This window comes from Coptis chinensis, chromosome 1 (assembly GCF_015680905.1).
Source record: "Coptis chinensis isolate HL-2020 chromosome 1, ASM1568090v1, whole genome shotgun sequence".
NCBI classification, from domain to species: Eukaryota; Viridiplantae; Streptophyta; class Magnoliopsida; order Ranunculales; family Ranunculaceae; genus Coptis; species Coptis chinensis.
The window spans coordinates 12,258,584-12,278,899 of record NC_141456.1 but is presented as its reverse complement, the minus strand read 5'-3'; the positions used below and the strand labels follow the sequence as shown (position 1 = coordinate 12,278,899).

Here is a 20,316-nt window from a genome sequence, read left to right as displayed (position 1 = left end):
TTGTTTTTTCTTATTTTAAAGCCTTTGTGTACTTACCACAAACATAGAATGTTGTCTTGTTGACGATGACGTACAATGCACATTATATCAAAGTGTAGTAGATTCAGATCATGGCCGGTTTGCATCTGATGAACTACGGCGATCTAATTGAAACTCACCTATCATTGCAGTACAGTTGAATGCTTCTGTCTAGTTGGTAGGATATGCATATGCAAAACGTATTATGCCCCTCTATTTCCACATAACTTTTCTTAAGCATCCAATATCTCCTAAATAATTACAATTTCTCTGAAGCACACTGCAACATTGTATTGTTCTTACAGTAATCATACGATTTTTATCCTGTAACTTTATTCTTAGCTTCCATTTCTAGTATGCGTAAATTCATTCCTATTTTTCCTTTAACCTCAGATTCCCAGACGTCCAGAACTATCGTACATGCAATATTCTGTCTTCATTGTACCCTTTTAAGTTTAAATGTGCTTGATTCTTGGGAGCATTTTCCGGATGATAGAAACAAAAACATGAGTTCACACTGGCAACAATCCCAGGGCATTCACCACCTGGGGTCCATTAGCCCCAATAGTCCAATACATAAGTTGGGATGGGCTGGGCTGGTTTCAAACAGAAAAAAATAACAGGGCTGGGTTCTGATTTCAAATAAAGCTCCTCCTACTCCTAGTATATTGGGCTATTGGCTTCCAGTGACTTACCGAAATCAACGAGGAGTGATATTTTAATTTCCATCCCTACTTTATTTTTAATTTAATTTAATTAATTTAGTTTCATTTTTATTTCGTTTAGAAAGCAGCTTTATGTTACAACTTTTCCATTTCTTACACATAATAACTTCAAATAAATAACACATTTCTTGGATCAGGCAAATGAAAAGGAGAAATAGATCTATCTATGTGTTTACAGGTACTTTACTTGTGTAGTTGTGTTTGCAGAGTGGCAGAAGCATTGTGCTGGTATAAGATTTACTATAGTAAAAGCATATTCTATTACTCCAAAGAAATTACAAGATTAGATGGAATTTACCCTCCATCATTACCAACATCATATCATTTTCACTCTAATTAAGTTTAAATTGGACAAATTTAGGTTGATTTCATTATTGGCAATCTAATTAATATACATATTATTTTCATTCTAATTAAGTTTAAATTGGACAGATTTAGGTTGATTCTATTATTGGCAATCTAATTAATATACATATCATTTTCATTCTAATTAAGTTTAAATTGGACACATTTAGGTTGATTCCATTATTGGCAATCTAATTAATATACATATTATTTTCATTCTAATTAAGTTTAAATTGGACAGACTTAGGTTGATTCTATTATTGGCAATCTAATTAATATACATATCATTTTCATTCTAATTAAGTTTAAATTGGACAGATTTAGGTTGATTCCATTATTGGCAATCTAATTAATATACATATCATTTTCATTCTAATTAAGTTTAAATTGGACAGACTTAGGTTGATTCCATTATTGGCAATCTAAATATCTAATTAATATACATATCATTTTCATTCTAATTAAGTTTAAATTGGACAGACTTAGGTTGATTCCATTATGCACACATTATAGCCACATTTTCGACATACAAAAGAATTAAGGCCTGGTTTTTTGTGGAGATGATCTCCCCACCATGAAGATCATTCTCACAAAAAATTATAATATTTAGATGCGTCTAACTATATAAAAATTAGTATTCATTTTTGAACTTTTCACCTAACAGTCTAAAAGTTTTGTGTGAGCATAATCTAAGGTTAGACTTCCTTTGAATGAGCTGAATTTTTGTGAGCATGTTCTCTATGGTGGGGAGATCATATCTACAAAAATTCAGCCTTTAATTCAACTTTTAAGTCCATGATTTTGCTTGGATTCATTTACACACACTATATATTAAATTTGGAAATACTACTAGAATGTGGGCGATAGAATTATTATTAATTAATAAAGTGTTATTAATTAATTAGAAAAATATGGAGGTCGATGAACAGTAATTTGCACGTACGTCACAGGGACAAAATTGTCATTTTGTATCTAACAAAAAAAAATTCTATATGCTTCTCGATTTTTACTCACTCTCTCGGTCTCTCCCTCTCAAAAAAATCTATGTGTTTCTTCTTCATCGAAATCTAACGAGGGAAAAATTCACTGCTTCTCAGTATAAGTTGGAAGCTTTAACAAATAAAGCTTCAGATCCACAAGGTAAATTTGAAGTCCATGTCAATTGTTTTTCTTTTCTCTCTCTTATGTATTTACGAGAGTTACTACTCCTCTCTCTCTCAATCTAGAACAATTGGTATTTTTTATTAGTGGTAAATTGGGTTTTTGATTGAATTTATTATTTTTGGATTTAGTGGTTTTTTTGTAATGGCATTTGGTTCAGTTTGGTGCAGAAAATCAATAACCAAAATATTGGTTTTGGGTCTTTGGCACTTGAGGAAGAGCATGCTCCATTGCCCCAAGGTATGAATTAGAGTTGAATTAATAAATTTGTGATATTGGTAGGAAGTATGGACTCACATTTTTATTATCTTTGGCTTGAAGACTTAAATCTACATATGGCATGAGAAAATCATGTGTTCCGTCTTCCTTATGGAATGTTTGATAGTAAAAAAAATTTCTTTAGGGTGGATAGGGGTTTCCCATCTCTCATTGGTTCATGGCACAATTTTGAGTCTAGGGGAAAGTTTTTCGCAGGATATCGTTGCCAAAAAATATGTGCTTTCGTAGAAAATTCAAAAACACTTTTAGAATCCATAGCTTACGTTATATCAAACATAATGTATTACTATTAAGTCATTAGTGTTGCAATATTCGTATATTGATAAATTGAAATGTTCTCTGTATTGTTGAGTTTTGTTTTACTTCTTCAAGGCATCTTCTCGGGTATGGTTCCACTAGATTTCTTTCATTAAGGCATCAAGTTAGAATCCTTGCAAATAACACATTGTGGTTAAAGTTTATAATAAGAGTTATATACATATATGAAGTTTGGTAGCCTGAGTTTAAGTAATGACTTTTTTAGCATGCAATTAGTGAATGCCAAGAAAGGGTAGGATTAAACAATCATCCCCACATAGTTGGTATCCATAATTAAGCTGAGTTCTTAATTACCTTAACTTAATCTGTCAAGCTGTTTGATTTTGGTCACAATTGTTCTTATGATTTTGGTTCTTCTCCTTTGGTCTTCATTGCGAGTTTCATTATCTATTCTACTTATATAAGAGGCTTGATGAGCCACCGTTCGCCCGCAATTTTGTTGATTTTTGTTTCCTTAAATTTCTATCATAGTTTTTCTACAGCGTGTTTGCATTATTTCTCTCCAGCTTAAAAAAAACTGCTCAACTTCCATCACCTCCTCCTTCACCTAAAAAAAAAGAATAGCACTCTTCACCCATCAAAGAAATGAATTGCCATCATCCATTTTACAGATACTATTTATTAGAAATTGAAGGTTGCCTCTTGACCCCATCAAAGAAACGAATTGCCTTCAAGGTTAGTAATAAACTTTGAAGAAAAAATGGGCACTTTGAAGTAAGTTTAGCTTTGGGTGTAGTGCATAATGGATTGATTTAGTACACAATGACTGATACGTAGGTAGCATAGTAGACTTTGAATGACTGAATTTGTTACACGCTTTGTCTCAAGTGCCAGTAAAAGAGGGAAAGCCAAGGCTCTCGCCCTAATGAGATCAACAAAGCTCGATCTTGCAAAGGGGTAGAGAGGAATTACAATTTTTGCGTCTTATTGTACTGCATATATGTTTTGTAGAAGCATTAATTTTCTTCAGTGGTGTTAATACATTGTTTTGGAAATATATCTCACTTTCTAAAACTTTATGGTGCTTTTGCAGTCCCATGTGGAGTATGAGACTGTTAACCGACACTATGCGCATGTTATTGTGTAGGACACGCAGACTATGTTAAAGTGAGCCTGATTCTTTCCCTTTTTCTTCTTTTGATCTGTATCTATCTTCTTATTTAAACACATCATGCATCCCAAGACATGCAGAGCATGTTATGTTCACCAATTTATGTTCATTATGCTTTCTAGTTCATTCATATACAACAATAGCAAGGATGTTGGTACACAACATAGGTTTGCTTTCTTATGTACACGAATATGTAGAAAAACTTTCTAATCTATTTTATCGTGCTGCAGGAATCCCAATAACAACTTATTATCTGGAAGAGTCCCATTTGTGCTTGGAGGAAAACTTCTTCATACAGCTGGCTTCAAGTATGCTACATTGCCTCTTTAAAAGCCTATGGTTAACTCTAAATTAAATGATTTGCATATAAGAATACTTATTGTGGACATATATGCCTTTACAACTAATGCAAGTCTTTGTGGCATACCTGGACTACCTACATATAGTTCACATCTTTCCACTGCTGCTAAGATAGGCATCGCGTTCAGAGTGTTTTTCGCACTTTTGCTAATTTTTGTTGGCTCTGTATGTTGGTGGAAGCGGAGGCAGAATATTATAAGTTCACAAAGGATAGCAAGAACGAGCATGCATAATTCAGAGGCTAATTGAGATGTACATGTACGGGAGTACGGGACCATGCAGTTGTTTTTTTTTCCCATTCACACAAACTCATAGATTGCATGTTTCTTTCTTTGCAGCAAGAGATGCTCCATATGCCAAAGCTAGGACACACATTTTGTTCATCATGTCAAGAACACACTCGACTTGCTACTGAGAATGGACCTACCTTCCTATCTTGATTGGAGAGCTTTGTTCCAAGTACACCAATTCAGTTTTTTGTATCCAATGCCAACTTAGATCATAAAACGTGGAGTTGATACAAAATGTTAAATGTTTGTTGTGAAGTCAGTTATGACTCCAATTATGTACCGGTATTCCTATTTGTTGCATAAGTTGGTTTTGTTTGGTTTAATTTTCAATCTATATGTCTGATAAAAACACTTAAAAACACTACTATGGTTTTGGACTTCGACTCTTCAATGAGCTCTTTGTATCAAATACATAAGTTAATGCAATTCTCCATTTCAAATGCTCTTCAATGAGCTCTTTATATTAATGGAACTTCTTCAACTATCTCTAATGTAATCATTCATACAAATCTCTTCTTGCTCTGACAACTGTGACATTTTGTGACTATCTACAACTGAATATTTCAACAAAGAACTTGCCTTAAGAATATTTTATCTCCCAGACATCATAGAGAGCTTAGAATTCAAATTTGTTTAAAGTCGAGAAATTTCAATATTGGGGAAAGAGCTAAAGTTTAAATAAAGAAAGAGAAAATAAATAAAGAAGAAGAAAATCTTGGGTTTATTCAATATCCCTAAAGATACAATAAGCAAGCTCTCCCCCTTTATTTTAGTCAAGTCTCACCAAAAACCACCCGATTAAGGATAATCCCATAATTTGAACTTCAGTGGCTCTAACTTTACCTACTATATATATATATATATGATATTAGTTTTTCTCTGTACTCTATCTCAATAGCGTTGTGTACTTGAACTTTTTTTGTAGCTTTTACTATTTAGTCTATATATAATGAACACAGACGAACTTGTACGTTGTTCACTACAATTTCCACGTGCTTGCACGTGCATATTTGCTAGTATATCTAAAGCACTAGTATCTATAAGAGCATCTTTAGGAGAGATACCACAAAAACACCAAATATTTGAATCAAACCACGCGCGGCTTTCGCAAAACCACCCAAGAGACCAAGCCCAAGCACATGCGGTTTTTGGTAAACTACGTCACATCAAAATTTGGTGTTCGAAACACTACGAGACATAGTCCCAAACTAAGACCAAAGCCCATGCGGTTTTCGCAAAACCGCACGGTTTATTCAAAACCACAAGAGAGATTTGATAGAGCACCAAAGCAAACACTAAATTTTGCCGATTTGGTGTTTGTTTTGGTATTTTCATCCACATGTGTCTCTTCTTAAAATGAAAAAACATCAAATTATTGAAAATTTGGTGTTTGATGCTAGGATAGTATCTCTTCTAAGAGCATCTTTAGGAGTGATATCAACCTAGTATCAAACACCAAATTTCCAACAATTTGGTGTTTTTTCAACTTCAGGAGAGTCACATGTTGATAAAAACATCAAACCAAACACCAAATCGGCCAATATTTGGTTCTAGCTTTGGTGTTGTATCAAATCACTCACGCGGTTTTAGAAAAACCGTGCGGTTTTGCCAACACTGTGTGGGCTTGGGCTTCTATGGCGCGGTTTTGGCAAAACTGCGTGCTCTCAATAATAACAATGGGCAAAAAACGGATATATCTTTCTAACCTTATAAATTGAAACACTCACACCATTGTTTTACACTCACTTCTTTTCTCTACTCTCTACTTTCCACTCTCTACTCTTAAAACAACAATGACTAGTCAATAACCAAAAGCAAAATCTAGAGGGACTTCATGGATACAAGAAGAAGATGTTACTTTCACCAATAGTTGGCTACAAGTTAGTCAAGATGGTGTAGTAGAAAATGAGCAAAAGTCGAACGATTTTTGGGCTAGAATTCTAAATACATTTCATGTAAATATAGAAAGAATGACCAAACGCAACTTGACGGGCATGAAACACCGTTGGACTCTCATTCAAACTAATATCAACAAGTTTCATGCTATTATTTCTAAGATTCAAGCATCTCCTCCAAGTGGCTATAATGACAATATGATTGTAAGTATTTACTTTTTATTTGTTATTTTGATTCACAAATACATTTTTCAATTCTAATTTAGTTTTTGCTTAATTGGTAGGTTGAGAAAGCAATAAGTGCATATGTGATGCATAATGGGGTTTGGAAGTAGATGCAATGTTATAATATGGTGAAAGACTCACCCAAATGGAAGAGGCTACAGTTGAGAAATGATTTGCATCACACCAAAAAGTCGAAGTCAAACAGTGGGGAAGGAGGTTCATCAGTTCCAATATCAACTGCGACAACTCAACCAATGGATTATGATCCACACCAAGTTGATGGGCTTGAGGATAGGCCTCTTGGAAAGAAAGAAGACAAGAGAAGAAGACAAAAAGAGAAAGAAGAAGGTGATTCTAAAGTGGAGGAATCCGCTAATAAACTTGATGATTTTCTGGTGGAACTTTCTAAAACCACCAAAGAAAGTTATGAATTGGAAGTTCAAAGACAGTTGAAGAAAGATGAGATGGAATTCGAAAAAGTTCAATTGAAGAAAAGTTCGATAGATTGGAAGTTCCAAATCCAAAAAGAAAAACTTCAATTGAAAAAAGATGCGATTCGAGTTCAAGAAGATGAAAATGATGCGAAAATACTAGGAATGAAATTAGAAGGATTACCCGAAGACGAGCGCGAAATTTGGCAACTTAAAAGGACATAAATTTTACAAAAAATGAAGAATCGACTTGGCAATATCACTGGTAGTAGTCAAAGTAATGCATAGTCTAAATTTGAGTTTGTATGTCTTTTAATTTGAATATTTTAATTTGTCTTTTAATTTATGTCTTTTAATTAATGACGTACTTTAATTTGAGTTTGTATTTTGATTTTAATTAGAATGTACTTTAATTGAATATTTCTTTTTAATTTGAGTTAAGTTATCTTAATTTAAAGTTGATAATTTTTATCATTCTAAAAAAAAATCGGCAGAGTCTACTTTGTATTTTCAAAATTCTCATATACACAAATCATTTTATAAAACCACAAATACATAGAAATAAACTTGGAACACAAATACATAGAAATTAAAATGATAAATAAACACAAAGTCCAAATGAAGTGCAAATAGAAATAGAAATCAAGTCTGACCACGCCGCCCACGCCTACTCCACAAATTCTCGACCAAGTCATTCTTCAATCTATCATGAACAACTTTTAAACGAACCCTCTCGACGCCAGATGCCCAACGAGATAGAACAAAGTGGCGTTGATCTTCAGATGCACCTTCTCTACATGGCACTTCATACTCAGGAATATATTATAGGATATCCGTTTCACGTTCATCTTCCACAATCATATTGTGTAAAATGATGAAAGCCCTCTTAATAGTAGCCATGTTCTCCAAATACCATAACCTGCACGGATTCGCTAAAATAGCCCAACGCGACTGTAATATACCAAACGCCCACTCTATGTTTTTCTAGCAGCTTCTTGCTTCTTTGCAAAATGTTTGTTTTGTGCAATAGTCAGTTTAGTAATCGTTTGAATCAAAGTGGCATAATTAGGATAAGTATCGTCAGCCAAATAATAACCCATATCATAATGATAGCCATTCACAGTGTAGTTACAAGGAATAACTTCATAATTTATTATATCATCAAATATTGGTGAGCGGTCAAGCACATTAAGATCATTGTGAGAACCCGCCATTCCAAAAAAAGCATGCCAAATCCATGCGTCACGAGAAGTAACTGCCTCCAAAATTACTGTTGGTTTATGCACATGGCCAGTGTGAGACCCTTACCATGCGGATGGGCAATTCTTCCATTGCCAGTGCATGCAATCAATGCTTTCTAGCATTCCAGGCCATCCGCGTTCCTCAGACTCTTCAAGCAAACGTTGAATATCTGCAGCATTTGGTTTGCGCAAGTATTCACCTCCAAAAATTCTAATAATTCCATCACAGAAATAGCGCATGCATTCATGAACAGTTGGCTCAGCAACATGTAACATGTCATTTACTAGATCAACTACAGTCCCATAAGCAAGCATTCGTATAACAGCAATTACTTTTATTTTTGGGTTAATCCCAAACTTACCCGCACTATTAACTTTTTGTTGAAAATATGGTACATTATGATTAAGATGATTCAAAATACGAGTAAATAATGACTAACCCATACGAAATCGGCGTTAAAAGTTGTGGTCACAAAATATAGGATTTGCGCCGAAGTAGTTAGCATTTACACGAGCCAGTGTTGGCTCATACTGACGATTCTTATATTTTCTTCCTTTCTTCGAACCACTATGTGGTCTATAAGAATACTCCGCTTCTTGCTGACGCAATAAACTCAGACGATGTCGAACCAAAGGTAGAGCAATAGCCACTAATTTATAAATTTTAATTGCAGTGTTATCATTTGAAGAGCTCGAGCTCAATGAAGAATCAGAAGAATATGAATCAGAAGAAGATGAATGATCCATTGAAAAAATCGTCAAGAGTTTTGGTAGTGTTTTTTTTTTTGCTCAAGGAGATGAGTTTAGATTAGAGGGAATATGAAAAATGAAGAGAACCTCGCAGGATCAAGAGGGTTAAATGGTTATAACACGCGGTTTCTGAAAAACCGCGTGGGCTTGGGCTTGTCAGATAGGCTTTAGTGGTGCGATTTTGGGAAAACCGCGTGGGCTATATGGCGCGGTTTATCCAAAACCGTATAGTTTGATGTTGAAAATTTGATGTTGCTCTTAAAATGGTTGGTGTTTAGTGTTTTTTTGGTTCAAACTTTTAGTGTATTTTTTGTTGCTCTCCTAAAGATACTCTAAATATGCTCTAATTAACCAAAAACATTAAACAAAACAGTTGTACAGTTAAGCCAGATAGATTTTTGACTGTTTTTCTACTCCAACAAAATCCAACATAAAAAGATTCGTACGTGCAATAATGACTAAATTCTCATTTATAGTCATACGCATGTTTTTTGCAGTTGATATTTTAAAATTGTTATTATAAATAGAGGAGTCAAAGTAACGTAAAGATAGTGTCGTTCTGTTTCTTTTCTTTACAGAAAAATGTTGCTTTACGTGAGCTTTCAACAACTCCATTATTAACTAGTAAGTTTCAATCATTTTAGCTCACTTGAGAAAAGGGCCGGAGCACTCTTATATCTTGTAACTTTTGCTTATGTTGTTTCAGTTTTCGTTTTTCAAAGATTTTGGGGCATAGCCTGGTATGTTTTCACTGAGTTTCTGGTTTGTTTATTTTGATGATTCGTGTTGGATTGTTAGTAGTGTTTGTTATATTTGTTATTAGATTTTAGACAAATATTCTTTTGTTTGAGTTGTTTAGAGGCTATAGCTCATATATCGAAACACAATTCTTATGTTGATATTGTGTTTATGCAATTGGATGTAATTTAGATCTGCTTCAAATGATGAGAAAACCCATTTTTCATGGAGAAGTACATATCTTGAGCATATTTGGATCCCCAAGGACATTAAATGTATTCTTTGTTGTTTAATTTTATCTGCATTTAGCAGTTCCGGAGGATTCACCCTGGTCTTGAAGCAGCTGGATTGATCTGGAATGGGTTTCCGGCTGTCATGGATTCTCTTTTTCACCTATCTAAGCAGGATTTCAGCTCAAGAAACTATAGATGCAACCATCGTAGTTCATGGTGCAGCAAAGATTGCTGAGACAGACGAGAACTTTGTTTGTGCTACTATTGATTGGTGGCCTACTGATAAGTGTAACTATAACCATTGTCCTTGGGGAAAGTCTACTGCTTTATCTCTGGTAACGACTGATGAAAGCTCGTGTTATTGTATGATTTGGTCTGCTTAAGAAATTGAGGATAGGACATTTGGTGTTTCATCGGCAGTGATTTCTTTACTTTGATCTTTATAGGATTTGTCTCATCCTATTCTTGGCAATGCCATCCAAGGTTTGTACTCTTGATCGTTTAATTTGTCTCATCTAGACTAATCTTTAAGGACTTTTCATTGATTTGGATATGTTTTTTATATAGATTTACTTCAAACTTAAATACTAAGTATCACATGGTTAAACCATATTTACAAGTAAGAACAAATCCACCTCGTATTATTGGTTTTTTCAGTCGTTTGTGGGTTCTGTAACAGCTTTTGATCATTTACGGATAAGGGTTGGAGGCTCTTTGCAAGACCAAGTTGTGTACAATGTGGGAACTTTGAAGTATCCTTGCCATCCATTTACAAAGATGCCACACGGGTTGTTTGGGTTTTCCAAAGGTTGTCTACCGATGTATAGGTGGGATGAGCTCAATCACCTCTTCAACAAGACAGGGTAATTTCTTTTAGACTAACATGCATTTAATATAACTAGTACATTTCACCAATTTTGACTGCACAAAAGATATTGAATGTTCATATGTTAGAACTTTTGTTACATAATCTATATCACTAGCACTAACTCTAGCAGTAGTAGTTGTTGTAAATTGGTAATGGCGATCTGACTTGGTCATGCATTTGTTGTCTAAATCTTGTGCTCGTAGAGCAATAGTGATGTTTGGTCTGAATGCACTTTATGGAAGACATAAAATCATTGGAGGTTCTGCTTGGGGAGGTGCTTGGGATTCTAGTAATGCTCAGGCATTCATGAAGTACACCATTTCCAAAGGATTCCAAGTTGATTCATGGGAATTCGGTACTGCCTAATTTTATGTGTGATTCCTTATTTCTTCTGTCTTCTTTTTCAAGTCGCCCTTACCAAATTCTTTCCTTGTGCAAGGAAATGAGCTGAGCGGAAGTGGAATTGGTGCAAGTGTTGGAGCTGAACAATATGGGAAAGACATGATGCAACTTAATAAAATCATCAATGAGTTATACCAGAAATCTCACCCAAGACCCTTGCTTTTAGCACCAGGAGGATTTTACGATGAAGCGTGGTATGCTAAGCTTCTTGAGGTTTCCGGGTCTGGTGTTGTCAATGTCATGACACATCATCTATATAATCTGGGTTCAGGTAGGTTAGGACGTTTTTGAACACACACACACACACACACACACACACACACACAGCTTTCTAGTGTCTAAGACTCATAAAGTTTACAAAGATCATAACTGGATATACTGAAACATGGAACAGGTAAAGCCCATGACCTATAATTCAGAATTCACACTCAAAACACCTCTAACGTATAAGATGAGCATGTTAAATATTCATAACCATCTTGAACAATAAAAAAAAATTCTGAAAAGTACTAGTCTAGATTCAAGATATGCTCAGTAAGTATATGCTGGAAATGCTTCATTCCTACGTGCCCACATGAATTAATCTACATAAAGCAAAGAAAGAATGTGACTATATTGTGTGTTCATTCCTGATTCCTTCTTCCTTCTTCCTTCTTCCTTCTTCCTTCATGTTAGATATGCATCAGAAAACCATATACCAAAGCAACTATATCATAGCAAGTAATTTCCATGTAATTCTCGTATCTGACATAAGCACAACTAATTCCCGAAAGTTTGATATGGTGACTGGTGCATATTATTTCATATATTTGGAACCTATATGTTTTCTAGTATATAGTTCGTATCAAGTTTAACATATGAGCTTGTTACATTTCCTAATAATTAGAAAATGTAATGTAATTGTTACCTTAAAAAGAAATATACGATATTGAAGGCGTTTCTTGGCAATTTCGCTGGAAATTTTTAAATCAGTAGTGTAACGTATTCCTTTTTCAGGTGATGATCCCAATCTTGCGAATAAAATATTGGATCCCCACTATTTAAATCGGGTATCGAAAACATTTGAAAACCTTCAAGGAACCATAAAAAGTCATGGGCCCTGGGCTTCTGCTTGGGTTGGAGAATCTGGTGGCGCCTACAACAGTGGAGGTCGTCATGTGTCCAATACCTTTGTAAACAGCTTTTGGTATATTTCTCCTCGTTTTTGTTCTTTCTTGGGTTTAACTAACTTATCATTCATGTACGAGACACAAGAAGTCTTCTTCGTCTTCTTCTTTGGATTACATCAGTGTATATATATGCGTTTGTTTCTGTTTCTAAGATTTTCTGTACGATATCCATACGTACTTCAGGTACTTAGATCAATTGGGGATGGCATCCAAGTACAATACTAAAGTATATTGTAGGCAGACTTTAATTGGTGGGAACTATGGTCTCCTCAACACGACAACGTTTGTTCCCAATCCTGATTATTACAGGCAAGAAAATTTTCATTGAGATTGAAACGGCATTTATACTTGAGTGATACTCTAATTCTAATGTCCTTCCTCTGTTGATGGATTTATTATGTTCAGTGCACTGCTGTGGCATCGGCTTATGGGCAAAGGAGTCCTTGCTGCTGATAACAATTCATCGCCATTTTTACGCGTTTATGCCCATTGTTCCAAAGGAAGAGTGAGTTCCATATTATTATTATTTTAAATTGCCCCAAAAAAGGACTGCAGAATCATAAAACTATTGGCTCACAAATGAACTTCAAACACCACATAAATGTGGTGCGAATGCATGGACGAGCTGATTTTGTAGAAGTATTAGAATATCTAGGGTTTAGTGAATTTTTCTTTGTTTCGGTAGACAGCGTTGTTCTTAGCTAGCGACACCCTAAATTTATCGTAAGGTTCTCATAGGTGGGATCTTACTTATTAAATCTCAACTTGTCCAAATTTGTGACACTGCAGGTTGCAATCGTCATTGTCATGCAGTTTGTATTAAACAAAAATTTCCAGTAAGCTATATGTGACCTCCATTTAATTGTGGAAATCTGATATTACGACAATTCAGGATGTCTGATATCGAAGAAAGCTTCTTTGGAATGAAAGTTAGCCATGTTGAATGGGTGCATGTTTTTGTGTATAGGCCAGAAAAGACACTGTCATCTTTTTTCAGACACTTGATCATTCAAGATAGTCTATTAACATGTACTGTTTTCTCATTGTCAGCCAGGTGTTACCCTACTCCTCATCAACCTAAGCAACCAGACCAATTTTAATGTTATGGTTCGAAACAATATGAATATCGACCTTCATATAGGAAAGAGAAGTCCCTCAGAAGGTTCTTTCTTGCATGGCCTCAAGAAATCAGTTTCATGGATTGGAAGAAAAGCTTCAGATGGAACATTAATGAGAGAAGAGTACCACTTAACACCAGATGGTGACCTCAGAAGCCAGACAATGGCTTTAAATGGGAAGCCATTACAACTTACAGAAAGTGGAGATATCCCGAATTTGGATCCACTTCTTACCGATGTGCAATCTCCTTTATCTGTCATTCCTTTGTCCATTGCCTTCATAGCCTTGCCCAACTTTGAGGCTCCAGGTTGTGTCTGAATGGTCACTTTTACTGAGACTCTGCACTCACTGTGTTGTGCACTACATTATCTTACTTTAATTCATGGGAATGTAAAATTTGTTTGACAGTGTCAACAATAAATTTCAACCTTTGCTTCGATAATTATTATTTACATTTAGCTTGCCTTTGATTCTCAAAGTCTGCCCACTGAGGATGGTACTTCTAATATGTTTTCCGTGCATTAAGTTTAGAGTACTCTTAAGTTTATCTGATTTGCATGCTTTACTTATTTCAGAGATTCAATCCAGTTACAGGTAAGGGTAAATCTATATTGGTTTTTGTTTTGGACTGTAAGTCTATATTGGTTGTCACTCATTTGAGTTTTACCAAAACAAGTGGTGAACTGGAACAGCATTGTATATCTGTGAAATACACATGATTCTTTAAATCCTTTAAATCCTATTCTGGGTGAATTCCAATGGCCTACCAATAGCAAATAGAGTCAGTTTTAATAGCACTGTCTCTTGCTTTTAATATCTGAGTTATTGGCACCAAGAATAAACCACTCTCAAGCACAGGCAGGAACCAGGACGTCCCTCAAAGTAGCAAAGACAATTGAGTCCGGAGCAATGCGTATTGGGGAAGAACGATCTGCATGAACAGGATTCATGGCTGGAATGCCTAACGATTTTGTAAGCACCAAAGGGGAGCCATTAAGCAACATGACATTACTCTGAAGATTTCCATCTTTGGGTGTCAAATGATATTCTTCTCTTGCATGTTCACCTTTCAACTCTTCAATCGTCGGATGTAATTTCACATCATTCACCACCGACACATCGAATGAAGTAGAGTTAGACATATTGATTAGTAACAGAGTAATCCCTGGCTGAGACATGCAGTAAAATGAAACCTATGTTAGAACGTTCGTCGTAGAAAATGAAACACAGAATTGAAGGATGTCTTTTTATAGCTGATTAGCTTATGAAACGGAGAAGTTAAAGAGTACGAAAAAGAAAGATAACAATAAAAAAACAACTGGATGGAAAAAAGATAGATACCTGTATATAAACATAAAGATTAAAACTGTACCTTGGTCCTGGAACAATGAGAGTACACGCGCAAGTGAGGGGAGCCGTTATGAGTAGCCCGAAGAACATTCTTCCCCATTAATTTGTGCCAAAGAAGAGCACTGATAGAGGAAGAAAGAGGTATTAGGAATCAAAACAGCAACAGTAGATATCTTACATGCAAATGACTGGATTAAGACAAGGTTTCACTTATTATCGAAAAAAAAAAAAAAAAAGACAAGGTTTCACTCCAATGAGGCAATGACATACTTATAGTAATCTGGGTTGGGGACAAAGTTTGTAGTATTCAGCAGACCATAGTTCCCCCCAATTAATGACTGTCTGCAGAAGGTCTTGTGATTGAAGGTTGATGTCATACCAAGTTGATCTAAGTACCTGTTAAAAAAACAGGAACATGAGAAAGCAGTTAAAACCACTGAATGTTCAATATATGAACACTGACATAATAAAAATCTGTTACTAATTACTTGAGAAACATACCAAAAGCTATTGAGAAAGGAGTGTGATATAGTCTTTCCACCACTGTTGTATGCGCCACCAGCTTCTCCAATCCAAGCAGATGTCCACGGAAACTTTTAAGTGTTGTCTCAACGTCCTTGTATGTCTGATTTATCTGATCAAGGTAAAGTGGGTCTTGGATCTTGTGTATTAGATTGGGATCATCACCTGGACCAAGGTTGTAAATATGGTGCGTCACTATGTCGACAACATCAGGCCCTGAAGCCTGTAGAAAGGTAGAAAACCATTTCTGATCGAAAAAGCCCCCTGGAGCTAGTAATTTCGGTTTTATTGTGGAGTCCTGATATAGTTCGTTGAGAATTTTTCTCAGGGCAATTGCATCTCTAGCATACTGTTTAGCATCAACATTTGCAGAAATTCCGGTTCCACATAGCTCATTTCCTGGTGATAAGGAAGCACAACTTTATTGTCTATGCACAAAATTAGTGGTATCGACAAATGTAAATATATATGCTGCTTGTTACCTAATTCCCATGAGTCAATATTGTATCCCTTTGAGACGGTATACTTGATTAGATCACGAGCATTCGTTGAGTCCCAGTCACCTACATGGGTACCATTATCCGAGGCCTTTGTTCTACCAATGAGTGCATTCAAGCCGAATGTTACAACAGCTCTGAAACAGTCAATTATGAGTACCACCTTAGTTTCATCTTCAACATCGATCTTTGAGAATGTGAAGTTGGAGAAAGTCTACATTGCGATTTGAGGTCCCTATACTATTAATTGCAATTTTCCTTTAGCAAGAAAGCAATGAGAAAGAGAGATTTACCCTGTCTTGTTTACTAAATGATTTATCTGATTCCATTTTTTCATAGTGAGGCAACCTTTGCTGAATCCAAACAACCCATCTGTGGTCTTTGTTATGCGAGGGCAATTTTTTACCCATTTTCCTACTTTGTACAAAATTTGGTCTTGCAATGAACCTCCAATTCTGATTCTCAGAGGACTGAAAGCTGTAGAAAAAAACACAACACATCTATTTAAAAAAATGAAAAAAATTAATTCTGCATGTACCATACACAGGTGACAGGTAGGCTAAAACCAATGCAAACATTTTCCTTCAGATCCACGATTCCATCAAAATAGAGTTCTTGTTTGTGTAAATATAAACTGATATTAAACAGAAACAAAAGATGTACCATGCATGTAACACACTTAAACATATCATTCTGACTAAAAGTTTTTGGTTAAAAATACCCCATATACCTAACGAAATAAAATCTACAAAAGTTTTGTTGGCCTCACTCAGTTCAAGCAAGCCACTCGATAATCAAATATGAATATTGATCATAACTTACCCTTTATGGCATTTGAAAGAATTTTATTTTTGAAATCCTGCAAATATCAGCAAAACCACATAAGTTAATGAAAATTGAAAATGCATACACGTAGACAAGAGAACAATTCAATATATATTGAAGCTACTTTCTTACCAAGTTGAAAAGGCCAGCTTTTTCCCATGGGCACTGGTTATAGTTACATTTATCTGCAGGCCACCAATCTATAGTTGCGCAAACAAAGTTATCATCTGTTGTAGCAATATTTGTAACACTTTCCACTTTAACAATAACATCTTCTGCCAAACTTATTGACACCTTAAACAGAAATAGTATAAGAAGAACGTTTCTGAGTTCCATTATTGCAGTACTTTAATAAGCAAAATCAATAAGAAACAATAATCTGGTTTGAAGAAGAAGATAATTTATAAGAAAAATGCAGAGTTTTATTTAGATAAAGATTATTGGATGAGGTGAAGAGTTATTAAGATATCTACACGTGTTTACTCCAAGAATCAAAGAACTACTTGATAAGATTTGGAGTTTATCTTTCATGTTAGTTACACCAATGTAATCTTTGTTTTAGTTAGATAGGTAGAGTGAATCTCTCCATACTGTTGTAATCTATTCTTTAAATACATGTTAATCAATAGAACAAAAACCACTTGTGTAAATCAATACAGAGTGTTTATTTTCTCAAGCTATATATATATGATTAGTTGGATTATTGCTAAGTATAGATGGAGGAGAGGACTAGTCCTTGTTAGTTGTTACAGCCATTCTCCTCAATATATGGATTAGTTACTTGAGGAGACTAGATAAATAACTCATTCACTTACCCATCCTGGGAACAATAAGCTGGGTGCCCTTTAGGCCTTGTAGTAGCTGCAGAGACCTTCTGGACTCTTTGTTCAAAAGACAATTTGTCATCCTATTTCTCTCTCTAAATGACTGGTTCTGCATAACGTAAGCAAACAATTCAAGCTGTATATAGCATAATAAACATAAAGACTTACAGCAGTATATGGAGCAGTGATCTCAACTGTTTGGTCATTACTGACTGACTGAGATGCTGCTTCTAGTAGCCTTAAGACCTGAAGCTTCTGATATGCTACTGCTCATGGTGTTGACAAACAGAGGTTGAAATGGTACCCTTCCTGCTCTTCTTTTGCACAAAATTACATCTGCTTCCTGTCGTAATCGACTTCCAGATAGAGGTTTCTTCAATCTAGAATCACTCAGGACTATCGGTGTCAGATTCTCCTTTGTCGAAAATTGATTTCCATTTGAAGATAATGATCCACATGATTTCTGAAGCTCAATGCCTACTCTCCTCCCCTTCTTCACTAATTTCGATCCAAGTCCTGGTTTAGGTGTGAAATTCTCCTTATATGGGGTGAAATCTCCATTAGAAGATAATGATCCATAAGACTTCTGAAGCTCAGTATCTTCTCTCTTCTCCCCCTTCATTGAATTCGATCCAACTCCTGGTTTTGGAGTGAAATTCTCTTTGTATTTTATGAGGATTCGTAGTTTGAGGCGATGAGAACGATTTTCTAGCGGAAGGTTTTTCGTTTTTTGAGGATTCGTAGTTTGAGGCGAGGGGTGTTTTTTTTTTTTGAATCATTTTGTGTGTTTTAATGTTCCGTAGCGAATCATAATTTTGATTGGTGTGTAATTGTTTTCTTATTATTTTATGGAGCTCGAAAACATATAACTTAACGTCTAGTGTATTTTTTAGTAGGAATTGACTCACAAATAATTAAAATACTGTTTTGAATTTTAATTAATTTTAAGTACTTATTTTAAAAATTGTGCTGATGTGGCCTCCTGAAATCGCATATGACCATTTTCGCCCACTATACAATAATAGTTTTAGATATATGGATTAGTTACTTGAGGAAACTAAAACATGTAAGCTTATCTTAAAAACAACAAAAACAGAAATAAACAACAGCACCCCAGTTGTCCTCCTGTTTGGAATTAGACATAAGCTCTAGCGAATTTTTTTAAGTAGACTTAAACATTGGATTAAGGGCTGATTTTGGGTGGATTGGTCTCCAAACAGTAGTTATCATTCTCAACAATATATTTTGAAAAAAAAAAAACTGAATTCATCTGGATTCACATGAAAAATACGTAGAGCCTGAACAAAAATCTTTAGATCATAATATTCTTACTCCTTCAAATGAGTACTTGATTGGACTATTTTACACTACAGACTGTACAGAGTACAGACCATTCATTGAAGTTTCTATAATTTCATTCAGTAAGTAGGAGTAGGCAATAACCGTCTGTTAAAACAAATTGAAGAAATTCAAATAAGATTTAAAATGGTTCTAGCTAATAGAGCATCTGTTTTATTACAAATCAGTACTTATGCACCTCTAATTCAGATAATTGACAAAACTTTTAGGTGATGATACTATAAGTTTGGAGCTCGACCCTAAGCATCAAAGAGTTACTGATCCCATTTAAAATAGGCTTGCCAATCATAAAAAAAAAAAAAAAAAAAGTCTGATAATTGGGGTAGATGCTTCATTATTCAAATGTTTTTTTCTTGCAACTTGGGGTCGGCAGAGTTGATTCTTGACCGAGAGTAGCCAAATGCAATACAAACTCTTCCAAACCACCAGGTCAAATCGTACCAATATAATTGGAAACAAAACAAATTACAGAGATTAATATAGAAATTGAGTTGTATATACTATATAGTAATCGTGTTGTTGCCTCTGAAGCATCGTTGTACAGGTGACAAGAAATGAAAAGAACCCGTGAACTCCCCGTGAAGCAGTCATCGCTTTTGTGGCAACATTTGTATGTAAACAAAAACTTGCAGACGGCAGTATTCAAAAATCTAATATCGATCCTAATAGAATACTAAAAGCCATTCAATAGTTGTTTATAGAAGAAGAAGAAGAAGAAAAAAAAAACCATTCAATAGCAGGGTGATTAATTTTTAGCGTTCTGGTGCGAAGGCATTGCGCAAACAGTACTACACAGCATCAGTTTCTCCTTTAATGACTTTTTTTAGCTTCAGCCCGCAGGTATCACATTTGCAAGTTGTTAGTATAAGTGTATTAACTTATTTTTTCACTTTGTTCCCTTAAAGTTGCCCATGGATGATGTGATCAGAAATTTCACAAACCCAGAGATTCTGATAGAGCACAAAACCAACCAGCTTTTCACAGGCATATAATTGGGTAAGTGCAGTCCAAGAAGACCAAATTCTTAAAAGCTAAGAAAGCCAGGCTGGAATGTTGTACCATGTGCACCCCCTATGATAAGGCTCCTTTTAGAATAAGCTAAAATCAAGTCCACTTGTAACAGCAATAATGTGGCCTACTCAAGGTGCACAAAAGTGCCAGTCTTAGGTTTCAGAATCTGAAGTTCTGAACAGTGGCTGTGGTCCATCTGAAGCTTAAATTTGAACCACATTCCTTTGCATTCAGAAATTCTCTCAGGGGT

The 20,316-nt window shown here is 35.2% G+C and overlaps 2 protein-coding genes and 1 long non-coding RNA gene across 7 annotated transcripts; 2 read left to right on the top strand and 1 right to left on the bottom strand.

The window, feature by feature from the left end:
- Nucleotides 1-4,275: 4,275 nt before the first annotated feature.
- Nucleotides 4,276-4,922, top strand: LOC147522189 (uncharacterized). Its single transcript, XR_015195087.1, has 2 exons — nucleotides 4,276-4,575; nucleotides 4,656-4,922. It is a non-coding gene; the product is annotated as an uncharacterized LOC147522189 (long non-coding RNA).
- A 4,711-nt stretch (nucleotides 4,923-9,633) lies between these two features.
- LOC147522188 (heparanase-like protein 1) lies at nucleotides 9,634-14,143 on the top strand. 5 transcript variants are annotated; one of them, XM_086591773.1, is made up of 12 exons: nucleotides 9,650-9,773; nucleotides 9,856-9,889; nucleotides 10,200-10,455; nucleotides 10,567-10,603; nucleotides 10,800-10,983; nucleotides 11,192-11,343; nucleotides 11,428-11,661; nucleotides 12,387-12,576; nucleotides 12,743-12,868; nucleotides 12,965-13,064; nucleotides 13,349-13,395; nucleotides 13,610-14,143. In XM_086591773.1, exons 3-12 carry the CDS (start codon nucleotides 10,246-10,248, stop codon nucleotides 13,638-13,640), a joined length of 1,311 nt encoding a protein of 436 aa, XP_086447899.1. In that variant the 5' UTR covers nucleotides 9,650-9,773; nucleotides 9,856-9,889; nucleotides 10,200-10,245; the 3' UTR covers nucleotides 13,641-14,143. The 5 variants fall into 5 exon arrangements, with proteins under 5 accessions (XP_086447888.1, XP_086447899.1, XP_086447871.1 ...); XM_086591745.1 differs by lacking the exon at nucleotides 13,349-13,395; XM_086591754.1 differs by lacking the exon at nucleotides 13,349-13,395 and having other exon boundaries at nucleotides 9,663-9,773; nucleotides 10,197-10,455.
- A 214-nt stretch (nucleotides 14,144-14,357) lies between these two features.
- On the bottom strand, nucleotides 14,358-17,353 carry LOC147522187 (heparanase-like protein 2). Its single transcript, XM_086591782.1, is given in 9 exon segments — nucleotides 14,358-14,847; nucleotides 15,051-15,150; nucleotides 15,299-15,424; nucleotides 15,530-15,614; nucleotides 15,617-15,949; nucleotides 16,033-16,184; nucleotides 16,341-16,524; nucleotides 16,870-16,906; nucleotides 17,005-17,353. Coding segments are annotated over 9 exon segments (1,542 nt in total). The 5' UTR covers nucleotides 17,209-17,353; the 3' UTR covers nucleotides 14,358-14,526.
- Nucleotides 17,354-20,316: the final 2,963 nt, after the last annotated feature.

Bases quoted from the DNA above. Each gene is read 5' to 3' on its own strand.
- LOC147522188 (XM_086591762.1), top strand. From the start codon at position 10,246: ATGGGTTTCCGGCTGTCATGGATTCTCTTTTTCACCTATCTAAGCAGG. The intron at 10,456-10,566 runs GTAACGACTGAT...TGATCTTTATAG, and splicing joins AGTCTACTGCTTTATCTCTG to GATTTGTCTCATCCTATTCT. The intron at 10,984-11,191 runs GTAATTTCTTTT...TTGTGCTCGTAG, and splicing joins CACCTCTTCAACAAGACAGG to AGCAATAGTGATGTTTGGTC.